Source organism: Bos mutus, chromosome 7 (genome assembly GCF_027580195.1).
Source record: "Bos mutus isolate GX-2022 chromosome 7, NWIPB_WYAK_1.1, whole genome shotgun sequence".
In the NCBI taxonomy this organism is placed as follows: domain Eukaryota; kingdom Metazoa; phylum Chordata; class Mammalia; order Artiodactyla; family Bovidae; genus Bos; species Bos mutus.
Genome location: NC_091623.1, coordinates 4,274,300 through 4,291,351, shown reverse-complemented (window position 1 = coordinate 4,291,351; position 17,052 = coordinate 4,274,300). Strand labels below are relative to the sequence as shown.

Sequence of the window (17,052 nt, the reverse complement as noted above, 5' to 3'; positions counted from 1 at the left end):
TCTGACATTTTGCTTGATTATGATCGATTTCCTATTCTCTTACATCATACAATTTGAATTTGAAAATGGGATTAACAAAAAACTCAGTTATCTCTGATGTGGGACAAATTTTGGGTCATGACTTGATGATGTCCTCACTAAGGTGCCACTAGGTAATCAAGTCTGACCCATCCTAGGCCAATTATTTGAGGCTGCTCGAGGTCTAGAAACAATTTGACAGCAGAACATTTGTGTCTGGCAGTCCATCTTAAAGAGCAGAGTGAAGAATAAGGTGCAATTAAGGAGTCAGAGCAATCACTCAGAGTGTCTTGGAAACACTTTCATTGCTGAATTTGAAGAGCTGTGGCTGACAAGTGAGTTTCTCTCTCTCTCCCTCTTGAAAGATCCCTGTAACTTTAATTGACTGTACTCAATTGCACCTTTGCACTTATGTACAGGCCTCTGCATGGAGTAGAGTCCATTCTGATTATGGACTGATAGCCTTCTAATCTGGTCACTGAGTTAGTCGTGAGAAGAATGTTTGCATTCTTGTTCTCATCCTAAATGGCAGTACAGTTGACCCTTGAACAACACAGATGTTAGGGGCCCACCCATCAACACAGTTGAAAATCCCCCTCTAATTTATAGTCGGCTCTCCGTATCCACAGTTCTGCATCCTCAGTTCCACATCCATGGATTCAGCCAACCATGGATCATGTAGTGTTATAGTATTTCCTATTGAAAAACAATCCATCTACAAATGGACCTATTCAGTCCAAACCATGTTGTTTAAAGGTCAGCTGTACTATGTAGCTGTTGCTGTGTTGAATCAATGGAGACAGAATACAGATAACTACCTAAGAACATTTAACAGTCCAATTGGCAAAGTTAAAGTAAGTATCAGGAGAATAATAAATTGCTTTAATTTTCCACTGGGAAAAAAATGGCACCATTGATAATTCAGTTAATTCTTCTAAATATTCTCATCAGCCTCCACTGTTTAATATCTTGGTACAGGTTCATATTTTTGGCATATTAATATCCTTATAAAATATAATATTTACTTAGTAGATAACAAAATGAATATATAAACTATAACTAAAATAAGGAAAAAGCTTATTTAAGTGCCATGTTACATAGTTAGATATGTAAGAGTTGTGAGAACCTGTTCAGCTATTTCATAAATGTTTTTAAAATGGTGTATTTTCCTCCTTAGATCTCATTTAGTTAGTACATACATTTACCAATATCTATCATTCATGTCTACATAGATTTACAGATTAACATATTTGTCCTTCCTGATCAGGGTTTAGTAACATTTCATGCAGTTTTAATTCCTCCTAGATAAATTTCAATAAATTCGTATTTTGGTTTATCTGTAGCCCATCTAAATTGATGTGTGTTATGTTTTAATGATAACAATTCGATTTAATCACTCAGTTTCTAGAATCCCATGAATAAAATATAAAAGATGAATTTAACTTGCAAGACACTAATGAGGAGCATCAGTGCATCTCTTGCTTCTGATATCCTTTAAAAGATATCTAATTATTTTTTACTCATTATCATTATGAAAGCTGTAAAGTCAGGTCTTACGTATTTGCATATGTTTTCTTTTATTTTTTAATCACATTGAGAGACTGCTAAATATTCCTTCAGAGAAAATTCAAAGAAAGGAAGAAAACTAGGTCTGCTTTCAGCTAATCCTATACAGTATGTTGAGCTGGCTTTTGAACTTGACCACCCTGGCACTGTTATGGATTGTCGTTCTTTCATCTACAAAAATCAATGATGCAGGAGTTTAGATTTGCTTTCCATTTACAATATTCTATACTTGGTTAACCCAAAATGAAGGCAAGAAGGTTGGGTTTTTAAGCCAGCAGTAGCCAAGGAGTATCTACAATATACTGCTCCATTGTGTCAGATGCCATAATCTCAGACATCAAAATAACCTTCAAATGTTTTGACTATCACTTTGGACAGTCCTAGAAATGTCACTGAGCAGCTAAGTTTTCTCACTGTGAAAATGCTTATATGTTTTTATGAAATAGCAAAGTGGCATGTAACCAAATACACGTTTTCATTTATTTTAAATAATTCTTGTTTAAAAAGAAAGTATTAAATTTTGAGCACTATCTACTAGGTACTTTTCTAAAGTGTTTTACAAGGAACAGTTTATTGTTCGTGCTTAACAACTCTGTGACATAGATATTACTATTATTATCTCAATTTTCGTGTGAGAAAATTGAGGATCAAGAGAGGTTAGGTAACTTCAGTTCAGTTCAGTTCAGTCACTTAGTCGTGTCTGACTCTTAGCGACCCCATGGACTGCAGCATGCCAGGCTTTTCTGTCCATCACCAACTCCCAGAGCTAGCTCAAACTCCTGTCCATTGAGTCAGTGATGCCATCCAACCATCTCATCCTCTGTCATTCCCTTCTCTTCCTGCCTTCCTTCTTGCCCAGCATCAGGGTCTTTTCCAATGAGTCAATTCTTTGCATCAGGAGGGCAAAGTATTGGAGTTTCAGCTTCAGCATCAGTCCTTCCAATGAATATTCAGGATTGATTTCCTTTAGGGTGGACTGGTTGGCTCTCCTTTCAGTCCAAGGGACTCTCAAGAGTCTTCTCCAACACCACAGTTCAAAAGCATCAATTCTTCGGCGCTCAGCTTTTTTATGGTTCAACTCTCACATCCATACATGACTACTGGAAAAACCATAGCCTTGACTAGATGGACCTTTGTCGACGAAGTAATGTCTATGCTTTTTAATATGCTGTCTAGTTTGATCATAGCTCTTTTCCCAAGGAGTAAGCGTCTTTTAATTTCATGGGGGCAGTCACCATCTGCAGTGATTTTGGAGCCCAAGAAAATAAAGTCTCTCACTGTTTCCCCATCTGTTTGCTGTGAAGTGATGGGACTGGATGCCATGATCTTAGTTCTTTGAATGTTGAGTTTTAAGCCAGCTTTTTCACTCTCCTCTTTCACTTTCAAGAGGCTGTTTAGTTCTTCTTTGCTTTCTGCCATAAGGGTGGTGCCATCTGCATATCTGAGGTTATTGATATTTCTCCTGGCAATCTTGATTGCATCTTGCCTGGCATGAAGATTGCATCTTTATCCAGCCTGGCGTTTTGGATGATGCACTCTGCATATAAATTCAATAAACAGAGTGACAACATACAGCCTTGACATACTTCTTTCCCAATTTGGAACCAGTTTGTTGTTGCATGTCCAACTGTTGCTTCTTGACCTGCCTGCAGATTTCTCTAGCTGATAAGGTGGTAACTTGCCCAACTAATATATAAGGAGAAATGTATAATGAAGGATTTTTCTATTATACTCAAGGGCTATGTTATCATCAGGTGACTTTTATTGAATTCACTCAGAAGATATTTATTTAAGGCCAGGTACTCTATGTGCCAGGTACTCTGCTAGAATCAAGAGACAGTTATGTCTCATCACAGTGCCAATCATCTGGATAGACAACCATTGTTCAAATCCATATATATGTAAATAATTGTTCAGTAATTGCTGCCAAGTGCCTGTTCTCTGCAAGGTATTGTCTAGCAAGCACTATGTAAAATATCTGGCATTTTGACAAAAACCTATATTTTATTATAATGTTTCTACCTATTAAAAAACCATTAGGCTTCTCTTCTTCAACTGTATTGAAATAACATTGATACTCCATGCCTCTCTGCAAAAAGTTTCTGTTACAAGATTTGTAGTGATGAACAAAAAAAGATAAATACTGAAATTTTACTTTAAAAATTTATTTTAAATCAAGGTTTTGGATGAAGAAAGGAGACTAGAGGACCAGAAACACACTCTTTACTAGTTTAGATTGAGTCCTCTATTGCAGTGGTCCCCAACCTTTTTGGGACCAGAGCCCAGTTTTTGGAAGTCAGTTATTCCGTGGACCAGGGGCAGAGGAGATGATTTGGGGATGATTCAAGCACGGTACATTTATTGTGCACTTTATTTCTATCATTGTTACATTGCGATGTATGGAAAAATACAAATCGTCATAATGTGTGAATCATATCATCAGGCATTAGATTCTCAAAAGGAGCACGCAACCTAGATCCCTCCTATGCACAGTTCATAGTAGGGTTTGTACTCCTAGGAGAGCCTCCACTGATCTGACAGGAGGCGGAGCTTAGGCAATAATGCTTGAGATGGGGAGAGGCTGTAAATACAGATGAAGTTTAGCAGGCTCACTGGCCGCTCACCTCCTGCTGTGCAGCCCACTTCTTAACAGGCCACAGAGTTGGGGACACTGCTGTACTGGAAATACTGAGTTGACTTTTCTCTTGTCCTATTCTTTTGAAGATGGCTGCATTCTAGAAAACTATTGCCTTCTTGTTTCATAAATACTTTTTTCATGTGTATACACAGATTCAGTTTTATAATACATTTCTAGCTATCTGGCTTGAAATTAGGAGTAAGTTGACCTTCTTTTGTTATTTTAAGTTGTTTTATGGAAGGTGGGAATGTCATCGACTCTAAACAGTTTTATAACTGAGAAATGTATTTCGATAACCAATGAGAAATGGGATTAAATTTGAGTCAAAGTCCTGAACTGTGAGTGTTCCCATAGCCACCTTAGGAAAATTTTGCCATTTAGAAAAAGAGTAGTTATCCTTTGGGACAGACAGCTGAGTTCTTAGATTTAGGTGGAGAATATTAATGGAGTAGATTATTAAGGAGTGAGCTCTTTTCTGAGAATCTGCTTGCTATGCCATTTACTTAAAACCTAGGCTTTCCTTTAAAATCATGAAAAACTTACTTTTAAATCATGCTTTTAAGTGAAAAAAAGACATTCTCTAACAAAATAAAGGACTCTATATGTAATCATGCTGATAAAAATGTTGGTGATGTATAATCTATTTAAACTCCACAATTTTTATTACAGTTTGTGATGTTTGCAAATAAATGTGCTTCCATGCATGCTTAGTCGCTTCAGTCGTGTCTGACTCTTTGTGACCCTATGGATTATAGCCTGCCAGGCTCCTCTGCCCATGGGAGTGGGTTGCCATGCCCTCCTCCAGGGGATCTTCCCAACCCAAGGATCGAACCTTCATCTCCTCTATTACAGGTGGATTTTTTTACCACTGAGCCTCTGGGGAAGCCCTGGCAAGTAAATAACCCTTTTAAAATCATTAGCTATTGTCCAAAAACCTATCATTATGGAATCACAAGTTCAAGTTCTCAGTAACTGTTCCAGGAAAACTACATTTCTATTATCACACAAAGATGACTGCTCTTTTGAATAAAGAGAACTTCATATTTCTAGAAAAGTTAAGACATTGCCTGACATTGCTATGATTTACACAGATTCTCAAATAGAGGGTACTGTAATTCTTTGAAAAATAATTTGCTTCCACTTTTCAGAGATTTGACTTTCTCTCTGGCAAAATGTGGTTAATTAGAAATCTCAAGAACTAAGAACTAGAGGATTGGCATTCTAGTCCTCAGTGTTACACTAACTAGTCACATGTCAAAAGGCAAAGAACTTAAACTTAAAACAAGTCTTTGTTTTCTAAGTCTTTTAAGTCTTAAAAAAGTCTTTGTTTTGTTGCTTTTGAAATTGGGGGAAGCAATATATGTTCTCCAAGCTTCCCTTTTGGCTCAGCTGGTAAAGAATCTGCCTGCAATACGGGAGATCTGGGTGTGATCCCTGGGTTGAGAAGATCCCCTGGGGAAGGAAAAGGCTACCCACTCCAGTATTCTGGCCTGGAGAATTCCATGGATGTGCAGTCCGTGGGGTCACAAAGAGTTGGACACAACTGAGTGACTGTCACTTACTTATAGCTCCTGCTAAGTCGCTTCAGTTGTATCCGACTGTGTGTGACCCCAGAGACGGCAACCCACCAGGCTCTCCCGTCCCTGGGATTCTCCAGGCAAGAATACTGGAGTGGCTTGCCATTTTCTTCTCCAATGCATGAAAGTGAAAAGCAAAAGTGAAGTTGCTCAGGTTGTCTACTTGAAAGTTATACAGTCGTGTCCGACTCCTAGCGACCCCATGGACTGCAGTCTACCAGGCTCCTCCTTCCATGGGATTTTCCAGGCAAGAGTACTGGAGTGGGGTGCCATTGCCTTCTCCACTTATAGCTCCTAGACTTGTAAAAATTCAGCTATCTGGATACAGATGTTCTTTGAAGAGATCAATGTGATAAACAAATATACTGTGTGCTTTGAGGGGGGATTTATGGGGGCTGGATGAGTTTGTATAATATTGGTATTTGCTGGATTTCACTGCATGCTTCCCTCTACATCATTGTTTACAATATAAAATGTGTCTATTCATTGCAGTTATGTTTATGCTTACTAATTAGTTATTAGTTAGCTTCCCTTGTGGTTCAGCTGATAAAGAATTCGCCTGCAATGAGGGAGACCTGGGTGTGATCCCTGAGTTGGGAAGATCCCCTGGAGAAGGGAAAGGCTGCCCACTTCAGTAATTTGGCCTGGAGAATTCCATGGACTATATAGTCCATTGTGTCACAGAGTCAGACACAACTGAGAGACTTTCACTTTCATTAATTAGTAAATGTGTGTTTGCCCCACTCTGTCTCATGTATTGAAAGGATCATTATCCTTTTATTATTTTATAAATAAAATGTTTTTATTATACAGCAAGTCTGCACTGACAAGCATAGTAGGTGTCCAATAAGTAATTGTTGGATGAATGTAACCAAACCCCTTAAATGTGCTGTGCCTTTGCAGTGTACACTATTCATTTGTACTTACGCTCTTAAAACTCCTGGAATTAATGTTGATATAAATTTTTAGGGAGTTCTTTGGAATTTAGATATGCTACACAGTCAAATTTAGAGATCACGTCTGTGAATATTAAAAAAGTTAGTGGCTCACTTCTTCATAATCACTCCTTTTCCGACTTGAAATCCAGATATTTTGTATTGGCAGGAGAGGGTTCAGTACTATTCAATGCTGACTGATAAATGATTTTCCTCTTCTTTTCTTCTTTTAGAGTACCATCCAGGGCTAAGTGATAACATGATAATGTTTGAGAGAATGAGATTCATAATCAGATAAACCTAGGTTCAAGTCCCAATGATACCACTTCCTAGTTACAAGACTTAATACAAGCTGTTAATTTCTCTAAGCCTATTTCTGTAATGTGGGCCTAATTATTCTTCCACAGTGGGATTATTGTGAGGATTAAAGGTGGTAATATACTTAAAGTGCTTGGTATGATACCTAACACATAATAACCTTTAGCTGTAGCTATTATCCTTTACATAGTTCATCTTCTAAACAGTTCTTGTTTCTATTTTGTCTGTCTCCTGTGTATCTGTGTATGTGTTTCCTTTTACAGATGGATATACAACCGATGACATTGAGTTTTATTGGCGTGGGGATGATAACGCAGTGACAGGAGTAACCAAGATTGAGCTTCCACAATTCTCTATTGTAGATTACAAACTGATCACCAAGAAGGTTGTTTTTTCCACAGGTTTGTATCAGGGGAAATGGTTAAGAGAAAAGGGGCTTTATCATATTTTGCCAGAAGAGTTCATTTATATCAGGATTGGGTCCCAGGAAAGAATGGGGACTCTAGAAGACTTAGGTCTGTGAAAATGCTCAGTTCCCCAACAGGCCCATTTGGAACCCATCCAGTTATTTTCAAGAAGGTACCCACAGCAAAGCGAATGTGTCTCATATACTAGAGGAGGGAATAAGGGTTAGAGATGGCGTATGGGGAGAAATGACCCAGAAACAACCTGGGTCAGAGCTGTCCCCCTGGCATAATGCATCTCACAGAACTGATTATAATTCTTTGAAACACACTGAGGACAGCCAAGTCACAGTTTGCACAGGTCTGACCACAGTGAAGTTCTCTAAAGACAATAGGATAGGAGGATTTCACATTTTTCTCAGAGGGCAGGACTTTCCTTATGTAGCCTTACCTACTGTTCGAAGCTCAAAGATTTTCCAGATATTTAGAGTGTCTAGATGCCTTTACCATCTTACTCTTCCAGAACTGAGGTCAGGCTGGTTTTAGTCAGCAGTTTTCTCCATACTCATTAAAAGAAAATTAATAAGCCCCCAGGAATATACCTCTTTTATTTTTCTTATTGAAATGAATTCCTCAAGCACAGAAATAGGTAGTACTATAACTGTAGATCTTGAATTGTCCTTCTGCTAAGGACTCAGGCACTTCCTGTCCCTGAAAACTACTTCAACCAAGAATACAAAATAGCCTCCAGCTTTGCAAAGAGAACAACAGAAACTTTTCCTAGATTTGAGGTCCTCTGAACCCCTGAGACACTATGGAAATGAGTTTCTACTTAAAATATTTTTTCTTTAATATTAACGTACTTGCTTCAGCCCATGAGGGCTAGACAAGGCTTTCTTTCAATTAGTAAGAATATTCTCCCCTGCCCTACATGTACACACCCTGTTTATCAGTGTGACTTTTTTATGTTTTAAGACCATGTTCTGTTACGTGTCTTGTTTAAAATATAATTCCCTATATTCCCACCATCAAAGGACCCAGTTTCAAGAATCTGATCCTTTAGTTATATCCCCCACAAATATTCCTCAGGAAAAGTGACTCTCCATCCATATTTTGGTGGGTCAGGAATCCCTTTGTAACTTTGATGGACGCAATGAAATCAGATAAAATACTGCATCACAAAATTTCAGGGAGTTGCTACACCAACTGAAGCCTTGCCACTGATCCTCACCTTAACATGCATCCAGGGGCTTGTTGAAGAGATGTCTTACGCTACAGTCAGAGTGTGCATCGTTATTCTTATGTATAAAAATGTACAGGATGGACTTGCTGAGAAACAATTAAAAGGGGAACAAAGGGACTGTCTCAAAGTGTCTTATCATTACAATCGTAGAGAATGTAAACCTTTGATTCAGTGTAGGAGGCTGAGCAGGGAAGAGCTGGAATTCTTTTAATTACTGGTGAGGGTGGGATATAGTCAACACTGAGTAAGTCTTGCTAATTAAAAGCCCTGTTTGCTCAACTACTTTTGTATAAGGAAGTGCCCTTCACCAGAAGCTAAAATTGAATTTAGGGAAGATATAGAAACTGTTTATGGGTCTTTAAAGGAAAGTATCCTATAAATACTGACTGATAATGATGATGTTTTAAAATTGTCTTTCTAGGTTCCTATCCCAGGTTATCCCTCAGCTTTAAGCTTAAGAGAAACATTGGTTACTTTATCCTGCAGACATATATGCCATCTATCTTGATCACTATCCTTTCCTGGGTCTCCTTCTGGATTAATTACGATGCTTCTGCTGCAAGAGTGGCATTAGGTAGGCATGGGTCTGACTGCCTGCAGCGTGTGCCTGTGTGTGTGTTCATGCTCTGGTGTACTTTTTCCTTACCCTCAAGTTTGTGATGCGTGACAAGACCTGACTGCACACATTACAAGAATTTGGATATGAGACGTTGGATGATCTGATTCAGCGTTTAAATCAATTGAACACTAATTAAAACTCTTTCATGTCAAAATTAGTTAACTATATAACTGTCAGTAATGAAATTAGTCGCATCAGCTTGATGTTTTTATTGAAGCATAGTTCATGTAATACTGCTTGGTAATTGTCCAGTTTTTATCTGTGTTTTCTTACCTGAAAAGACCTATCTTCCATCTTTTTTTTTTGAGTAAGAAACAAAGAAATGCAATGTGTAACAAATCAGTGAGCGGAAAGAATTCTAAAGGTTGATTAAGGCTTTGGAATAGCACAACAGGGGGCAGGAGACAACAAAGTGTAGGAACATTGGGGAATCATCCATGGCATCACTCATCTTATGCTCTGATGTTTTTCCATTATAATATCAGAGGAAGAGAATAAATTATAGTTCATGCACATTTTTATGTTGCTAACTCAAGATATAGTAAATTTATCACCTTTTACTTGATCTTTATTAAGTCCTGACTAATCCTTATAAAATATAAAGTTGTTAACTGCTCCACCAGTAAATCTCAATTAAATCAGTATTTCCTTAGCAAAGTCATTTATTTATTCCTTCAACAACATTTTTTGTATACCTACTATGTGTCATACATACGAGGCACTGGAGATAAAACCAGTGCCCTTCTGGAAATTATGTTCTAACATAAAAAGGTAAAAAGTAAATTTATTTTGCATATAACATGCAAATTACATAATATAGTAAACATAAGAAGTAAGCAAAAGAAGGGGAGGGCATACTGGGGGACAGTTTAGCATCATCGGGGTAAACTTCATTCAGTAATTGCCAATGGACAAAGACTTGAAGAAGATCGAGTCACATCAATGTCTAAATGAGTCTATTTCAGCGAGATGAAAAGGCCCCCAGGTAGAAACAGGCCAAAGAGGTGAGCAAGGTGACCAGTAGGTGGGTGCAGATTGAATTTCTGCGTACAGACGTCAGGCAGAGGGAACTAAAAGATGTTGAAGTGGTCTAGGAGCCATCATAACGTCTTTACTTTTATTCTGAGTGAAATTAGTCACTGAGCAAAGTGACATGATTTCACCTATAAAGGAATAACTTTGACTGCTGGATTGAGATTAGATTTTGGTGGTTCTAGGATGGAAGGAGAATTGATGACCTCTTAGACTGAATCAAGTCCCCTGTGATATAGTCTCCTAAAATACTGTAGAACACCCTTGGACATGAACGACAGTTATAATTTATATTTATTTGGTTTGTGATATCCTTTTTCTTCATAGTATTGAAGATACCTTGGGAGAAGGCCCATACCTAATTTTGCTCCAATTGTATCTGTAGTGTCTCACACGGTGAATGGTATTCAGTAAATATTTGCTGGACACAGTAATGAATGGAACTTGCAAATATCCTGTTATTCCAAAATAAAAGTCTCTTTTCATTTTTATGCCTATTATAGGAATAGTAAGTAAGTTATTTACTTTTTAAAGAAATGTTTAAAATGTCTTTTATGTGAGCAGTTTAATACTAGGTCAGAAACACCTTAACATAAGATTTAGATAAGTAGTGAAATCAGTATTGTCAGTTTTATAATACACATGTAATAGTCATGTCATACAAGATAAGCTCTAGATGAAATAATGAAAAGTGAAATTGGAAAATGTATCAAACTAACTAATACAGAAAAGATATGAGAACTATAAAACACCTAGATCTAAAATATAACCATGGTTTTCTGGCCATGCTCAGAATCAGATGCTCAAATTTATTTTTTCTGTGTCTATTTCATGAACATGTAGACAAACAAGACAAAAAGTATGATTGATCTTATTAGACAAAATTAAATCAGAAAACATATGTTCCTAAAAAAATAATAGAATTGAAAATTAACATTGGGCTGTGTCATTGGGTAGTGTGTTAAGGACACAGGTTTTGGAATTAGAGAGATCCCAGTCCAGATGTTGACTCTACAACTTCACATCTGTGTGATCTTGACTTCTGACTCCTATTTTCATATTACTGTTTTGCTACAAAGCTGGACCTTATCAAACCTCAGGACTTTAAACTCCCAGTGCTTTTATCCAGCATTTTTCTGTCCCTCCAGTTATAGCTTTGAGGGAAACTACTCCCCACTGTTGAAGATGCTCCCTCAGCTGGGCAAAAAATTATAACCTGAGCTAGTATGGCATTTCCCATAAAGCATCGTGTGATACTTCTGTAGTATTAATCTGTGCATTATGTGCCTACATTCCCAACCCCAAAACACAAAGGCTATAGACCTGCTTCCGTTACTTTCCACCTCTAGTTTCCATATTTTTGCCATCATTTGTTCATAGCATCTATTCATTGATTTCAATATGCATTCATTGATTTCAGTACTATTACTATTATTTGGGGGCTTCCCAGATGGCGCTAGTGGTAAAGAATCCACGTGCCAATGCAGGAGATGAAAGAGACGCAGGTTCGATCCCTAGGTCAGGAAGATCCACTGGAGTAGGAACTGGCAACCCACTCCAGTGTTCTTGCCTGGAAAATTCCATGGCCAGAGGAGCCTGGTGGGCTAGAGTCCATGCAACTGCAGAGAGCTGGTCATGATTGAGCAACTAAACACACACACATACACACACACAATTATTTTATTTCCCCTTCATTACTTTCTTATTCTGAAAGACTCTAAGCTGGTATTCTATTTCCTGTCTTGTATGCTTCCCGTCTGTGCTCCACTCTGGTGCCAGAGCGATTGTCTAAACACAGTTTGTCCCTAATGCCTGTCTGGTTGAAGCTGGTCAGTGGCTCCATGTTGCCTTCAATTTTAAGTTCAAGCTCTGCATTAAGCTCTCTGTATGTGGCTTTCCATTATTCGGGCCTTACTTAATCTCCACTTTTCTCATCCTTCTTCCCATCATATCCTTTAATGTACCCACAATGAATTTCTTGAGATTGTTTTGATGGGCTGTGTACTTTCATCCCCACAAAGCACCTCCCTAAAAAAATTCTCTCCACTACCAGTGCCCTTAGATCTACTATCACTTTTGATCTCCAGGTTTTGGTTGCCTGGGTAACTCCCACTCATTCTCCAGGACTCAGCTCCAAAGGTGGGATTTCCTGATCGTTCCCCTGCCACATCATGAGCTAAATTATGATCCACTCTGTTTTCTCAACCCCTGTCTTACACACATGTCTGCATAGCATTTAATTCGCATCTCCAAGTCCCACACTAGATACATAACTATAACCATAAAGCTATGATTAAAGAAAATGTCCCCAATGATTAATGTTTATTATAAATTAATGATTTATGCATATTTCCTAGGCCTATCACAGGGCTGATATATAATAATTGCCCAGTGTATATCATGTGCTTCCCTCATAGCTCACCTGGTAAAGAATCCGCCTGCAATGCAGGAGACACTGGTTTGATTCCTGGGTCAGGAAGATCTGCTGGAGAAGGGATAGGCTACCCACTCCAGTATTCTTGGGCTTCCCTTGTGGCTCAGCTGGTAAAGAATCCACCTGCAATGTGGGAGACCTGGATTTGATCCCTGGGTTGGGAAGATCCCCTGGAGAAGAGAAAGGCTACCCACTCAGGTATTCTGGTCTCGAGAATTCCATGGACTATATAGTCCATGGGGTTGCAAAGAGTCAGACTTGACTGAGTGACTTTCACCCACTCACTCATATATTGTGTGGGATATGTGAAAAAGTAAAAGAGTATAGTTAACCTTTCCAGCTATGATGAAATCAGCAAGCAAATACAAACATTATTATTCTGTCTCATTTTTGCAGGAATTACAACTGTGCTAACAATGACCACTATCAATACCCACCTCCGGGAGACTCTCCCTAAGATCCCTTATGTGAAGGCCATTGACATGTACCTGATGGGGTGCTTTGTCTTTGTTTTCATGGCCCTTCTGGAATATGCTTTGGTCAACTACATCTTTTTTGGGAGGGGACCTCAACGCCAAAAGAAAGCAGCTGAAAAGGCTGCTAGTGCCAACAATGAGAAGATGCGCCTGGATGTCAACAAGGTAGGTTCAAAGGGCAAGCCCTCCTTGCTTCTTAAAGTCATAGAAGAATGCCTGCCATATAGGTTCATGGTCTTGTTAACAAATAAGAAAACTAAAGCCCAGGGAAGACATCATTTGTGATGGAGACATAATTAGGGCCCAAATTTATGACACATTTAGATGCCCTTTACCTTAACACTAGGGTGGCCCAAACTGCGGTCATCTGAGACCACTTTTGTGACTTTTTCCATTTATGAGCAGAATGTGTAATATTTTTTACTTTATGTTTATCTAAATTAACTCATTTTATCTAAATTTATTTATAAAGGAAATTTCATATCAGTTATATCAGTATTACTTGCTGGAAGATAATCTTAAACGAAACTACACTATTAATTCTAGGTTATATTACATAGAGGCTATGGGCCTGAGCTCTGCATTCTCTTTGATTTAAAAGAGAAATAAGCAAGTACAGACTTGTGTTAAAGACTCACCAGCAACAAACTGGCACTTCGTTTGTGAAGTCATCAGATGGATAGAAAGAGAAGTGGAAGGGAAAAAAAGAATAACCTTCTAAGTGACAGATAATTAGTTAATGCCTTTCACATTACCACCTAAAATCCTTGAAGCATTTGCATACAGGAGGCCACCATGTTGCTTAAGTCAAGCATAGTCAAAAAACAATTTCCATACGGTTTTAAATCCAACTATTTTTTAAAGCAATCGTTCTCAATCTTGGGTGCCCAATCAAATGACAAGGAAAGTATTAAAAATTACTGAAGCTTAGGTTTCTTCCCTGGAAATTCTGATTTGGTTGTCCTGGGGTATGCCTAAGCATCATAATTTTTAAAATTATCCTAATATTATTCTAATTTGCATTCAATATTTAGAATTTCCATTTTGAGCCTATTGATAGCAGTTCCAATAGATCTACCTGTCTATACTTCAAAAATACTTCACCTGGCTTCCTGCACTGGTAACTTTCTGCACTGAGCAGAATATTTATGCACATGCTTTCCCTGAGTCCAAATTTAGACCCTTCAAAATATATGAGAAAAACAAGATCTTATTTTAATATATCCCATAAATAGTGTTTATAAAGTAGTACGTAATGTGGATTTGATAAATAGCTCATAGTGATGGAACTAAGAAAATGGTAATACTTTTAAGCCATCTGGAATTGTTAACCATCCAATAATTATTTAATTGACATTTTAATATTTCTAACTTCAATTTAATTCCAAGGATAGCATACCATAAATCATCTCTGCCATTGAATTTTATTTGGAGCAAATCCAGTGAAAATTTCTGACTCACTGATATTTTCCATATATCCATAGGTCTGATATTTGATTTTGGACTATTCTGTAAATCAAAGGCATTCCTTTTCCAGGAGATGATATTCATAATAATGCAAATTTTAAGTGTGGCCCTTATAAGTCAGTAAACCACAGGGTCTAGAAAGTTGTCAATCCCTTTAAAGTGCTCTCGATTTCAGTTATCGGGATCTGTTAATAGATTCCAAGGTAGCATTATGGCCCTCTCAGGCTATCAAATGAGAGAATGCTTTTTAAATCCATTTTATGATTTTCCTGATAAGAGTAGCTTTAGTAAAGAAGAGAAAATGAATAAATAAATAAAACTATCTCATAGGACTGCAGTTTGAAATGAGACTCAATCAATTGCCTAATGCAAAGCTAACTTAAGATTACATCTGATCTCTTTTTACTTTCATCGACCCTATTTTTTACTTATCAATTTGCATTTAAATGATACATTTAAGTACCAGAGAGTGGCAGTTTTGTTGCAAACTGAACCTGGAGAGCTTCAGACAGTTTTAAATTCAGTGTACAAGATGGAGGCAGGGAATGGTTCAATGGGCAGGTACCCCATAATGATGCAGAACCCATCCTCTTGGCTAATGTTGGATTTGCAATTCAGAGCAGAGAATGTGAGAGAACAAAAAAGATATCAGAGTTCTTCTAGTGCAGTGGTTCTCAAATCACAGGCAGTTTTGCCCCTGGAAGAGTATTGACAATGTCTGTAGAGGTTTCGATGGTCAGAACCATGAGGAGGGGATTATCACTGGTATCTAGTGGGTAGAGGCCAGGTGTGCTACTGAACATCGAATAGTGCATGGGACAGCCTCCGCATGACAATTATCCAACCCAAAATGTCAGTCTTTCTGAGGTTGAAAAACCCTGTGCTAGTCCAATCCTCCGGTTTCCAACTTGAGAAAAATATAAGATGCTTGCCCTGTTCTTAAAACTCTTTAGCATAAATTGTATGAGTTGTTTCTCTGCTTTCTCAATCAGCATGCATAACATCATGGTTTCAGAAGTTACCATTTAGCACAAAGTTCTGAACAAATATTTTGGAGTCAGATTTGACATTTACCATTTAATAGTTATATGATAATAGGCCAAAAACCCTCTCTGACCCTTCAGTTTTCTCATCTGTAAAATGGAGTTGTCCTTATTTAGAAGTTATTATGAAGTTATGATAAAATGTAGAGAGAATAGCATAGTTCTCAGAATATGATTGGCACTATGTAACTGATGAATATTAATAAAATTATAAGCATGATTATTTTAATAATAAAATTTGCAGTCTCCAGTCCTATTGGTGGTACTTGCCTCTGCATTTTACATGCTCTGATATGTAGGATGCAATCCCATCTCTAAAACAAGAGTATCATCTAGAGGAATGTTTCACGTTGGAAATTTTAAAATCAAAGCAAAGAAATCATTTTTCAACAGACACTAGCTATAAAATCTGTAACAGACCAACCAAAAACTGTATCAGCTATTTCTTAGGCCAGAATACTTACAGCCATTTGATTAGATTTTAAAAGGTAACTATCTAATACCAGACTCCTTTTTTTTTTTTTCTTAGCCCAGCATGAAAGGTTAGAGGAGACCCACAGAGGACTCTGATTGCACAATACTGTCTTTCTTTTTGGCATTATGAATAATGCTATTTTCATTATTATCAAGAATGTTCCTTCTTTTCAACTGTAATTCTACAGTCTTTTTTTTTTTTTTTAAAGCTCAGGCACATATAATCAACTAAGTATTGTTGGATGCTCTGGAGAAATCAGTCATGAGGAGAAGGATTCACTTTTACAGGTTCTTTTGATAGTTTTTTAAGAGACAGAGGCAGCATGTCAGATAATCTAAAGTGATTTTTAAACTATTCTGTGTCCTGATGTCAGAGGGGGATGAGAATGGGAAGCCTAGCCAGGTGGGAGCCCACTCACTGGTGCTCAAAATTGTACTTCCAGTTTTCTAATCTCTGTATAAGCTTCATGTAAGGTCTTATTTTAACAAGAGTATCTGCAGCTCTTAGAACAATCCTTAGCCTTGTGTTTAAACTGATGCAAAAACTAAGGCTCTTAAGGAAAATGAAATATCCGAGGTAGCATAGCAGAGTTAACAAGATTCTGAGGCCATCTAGGTTTTCCAGTCCTTATCCAATAAAATTTAAAAGTCGATTCCACATTATCCATGTTTTCAGTTCAGTTAACATCACCTAAAATAAACCTTTCTGTCTATACACAAGAATCCATAACTGTCAATCACTATTACTTTCACAGTTGTCTCCATGTGACAAATTAAATTGTAAAATACTAAGATTTTAAAACATAAA

The 17,052-nt window shown here is 37.6% G+C and overlaps 1 protein-coding gene across 1 annotated transcript in view; it reads left to right on the top strand.

Annotated features, from left to right (window-relative positions):
- GABRB2 (gamma-aminobutyric acid type A receptor subunit beta2) overlaps positions 1 to 17,052 on the top strand; it is a 289,414-nt gene that overhangs the window by 232,505 nt on the left and 39,857 nt on the right. The window contains exons 7-9 of the mRNA XM_070373042.1: positions 7,316 to 7,453; positions 9,121 to 9,273; positions 13,181 to 13,425. Of these exons, the coding sequence (XP_070229143.1) occupies positions 7,316 to 7,453; positions 9,121 to 9,273; positions 13,181 to 13,425 (536 nt within the window). The remainder of the gene's footprint in view (positions 1 to 7,315; positions 7,454 to 9,120; positions 9,274 to 13,180; positions 13,426 to 17,052) is intronic.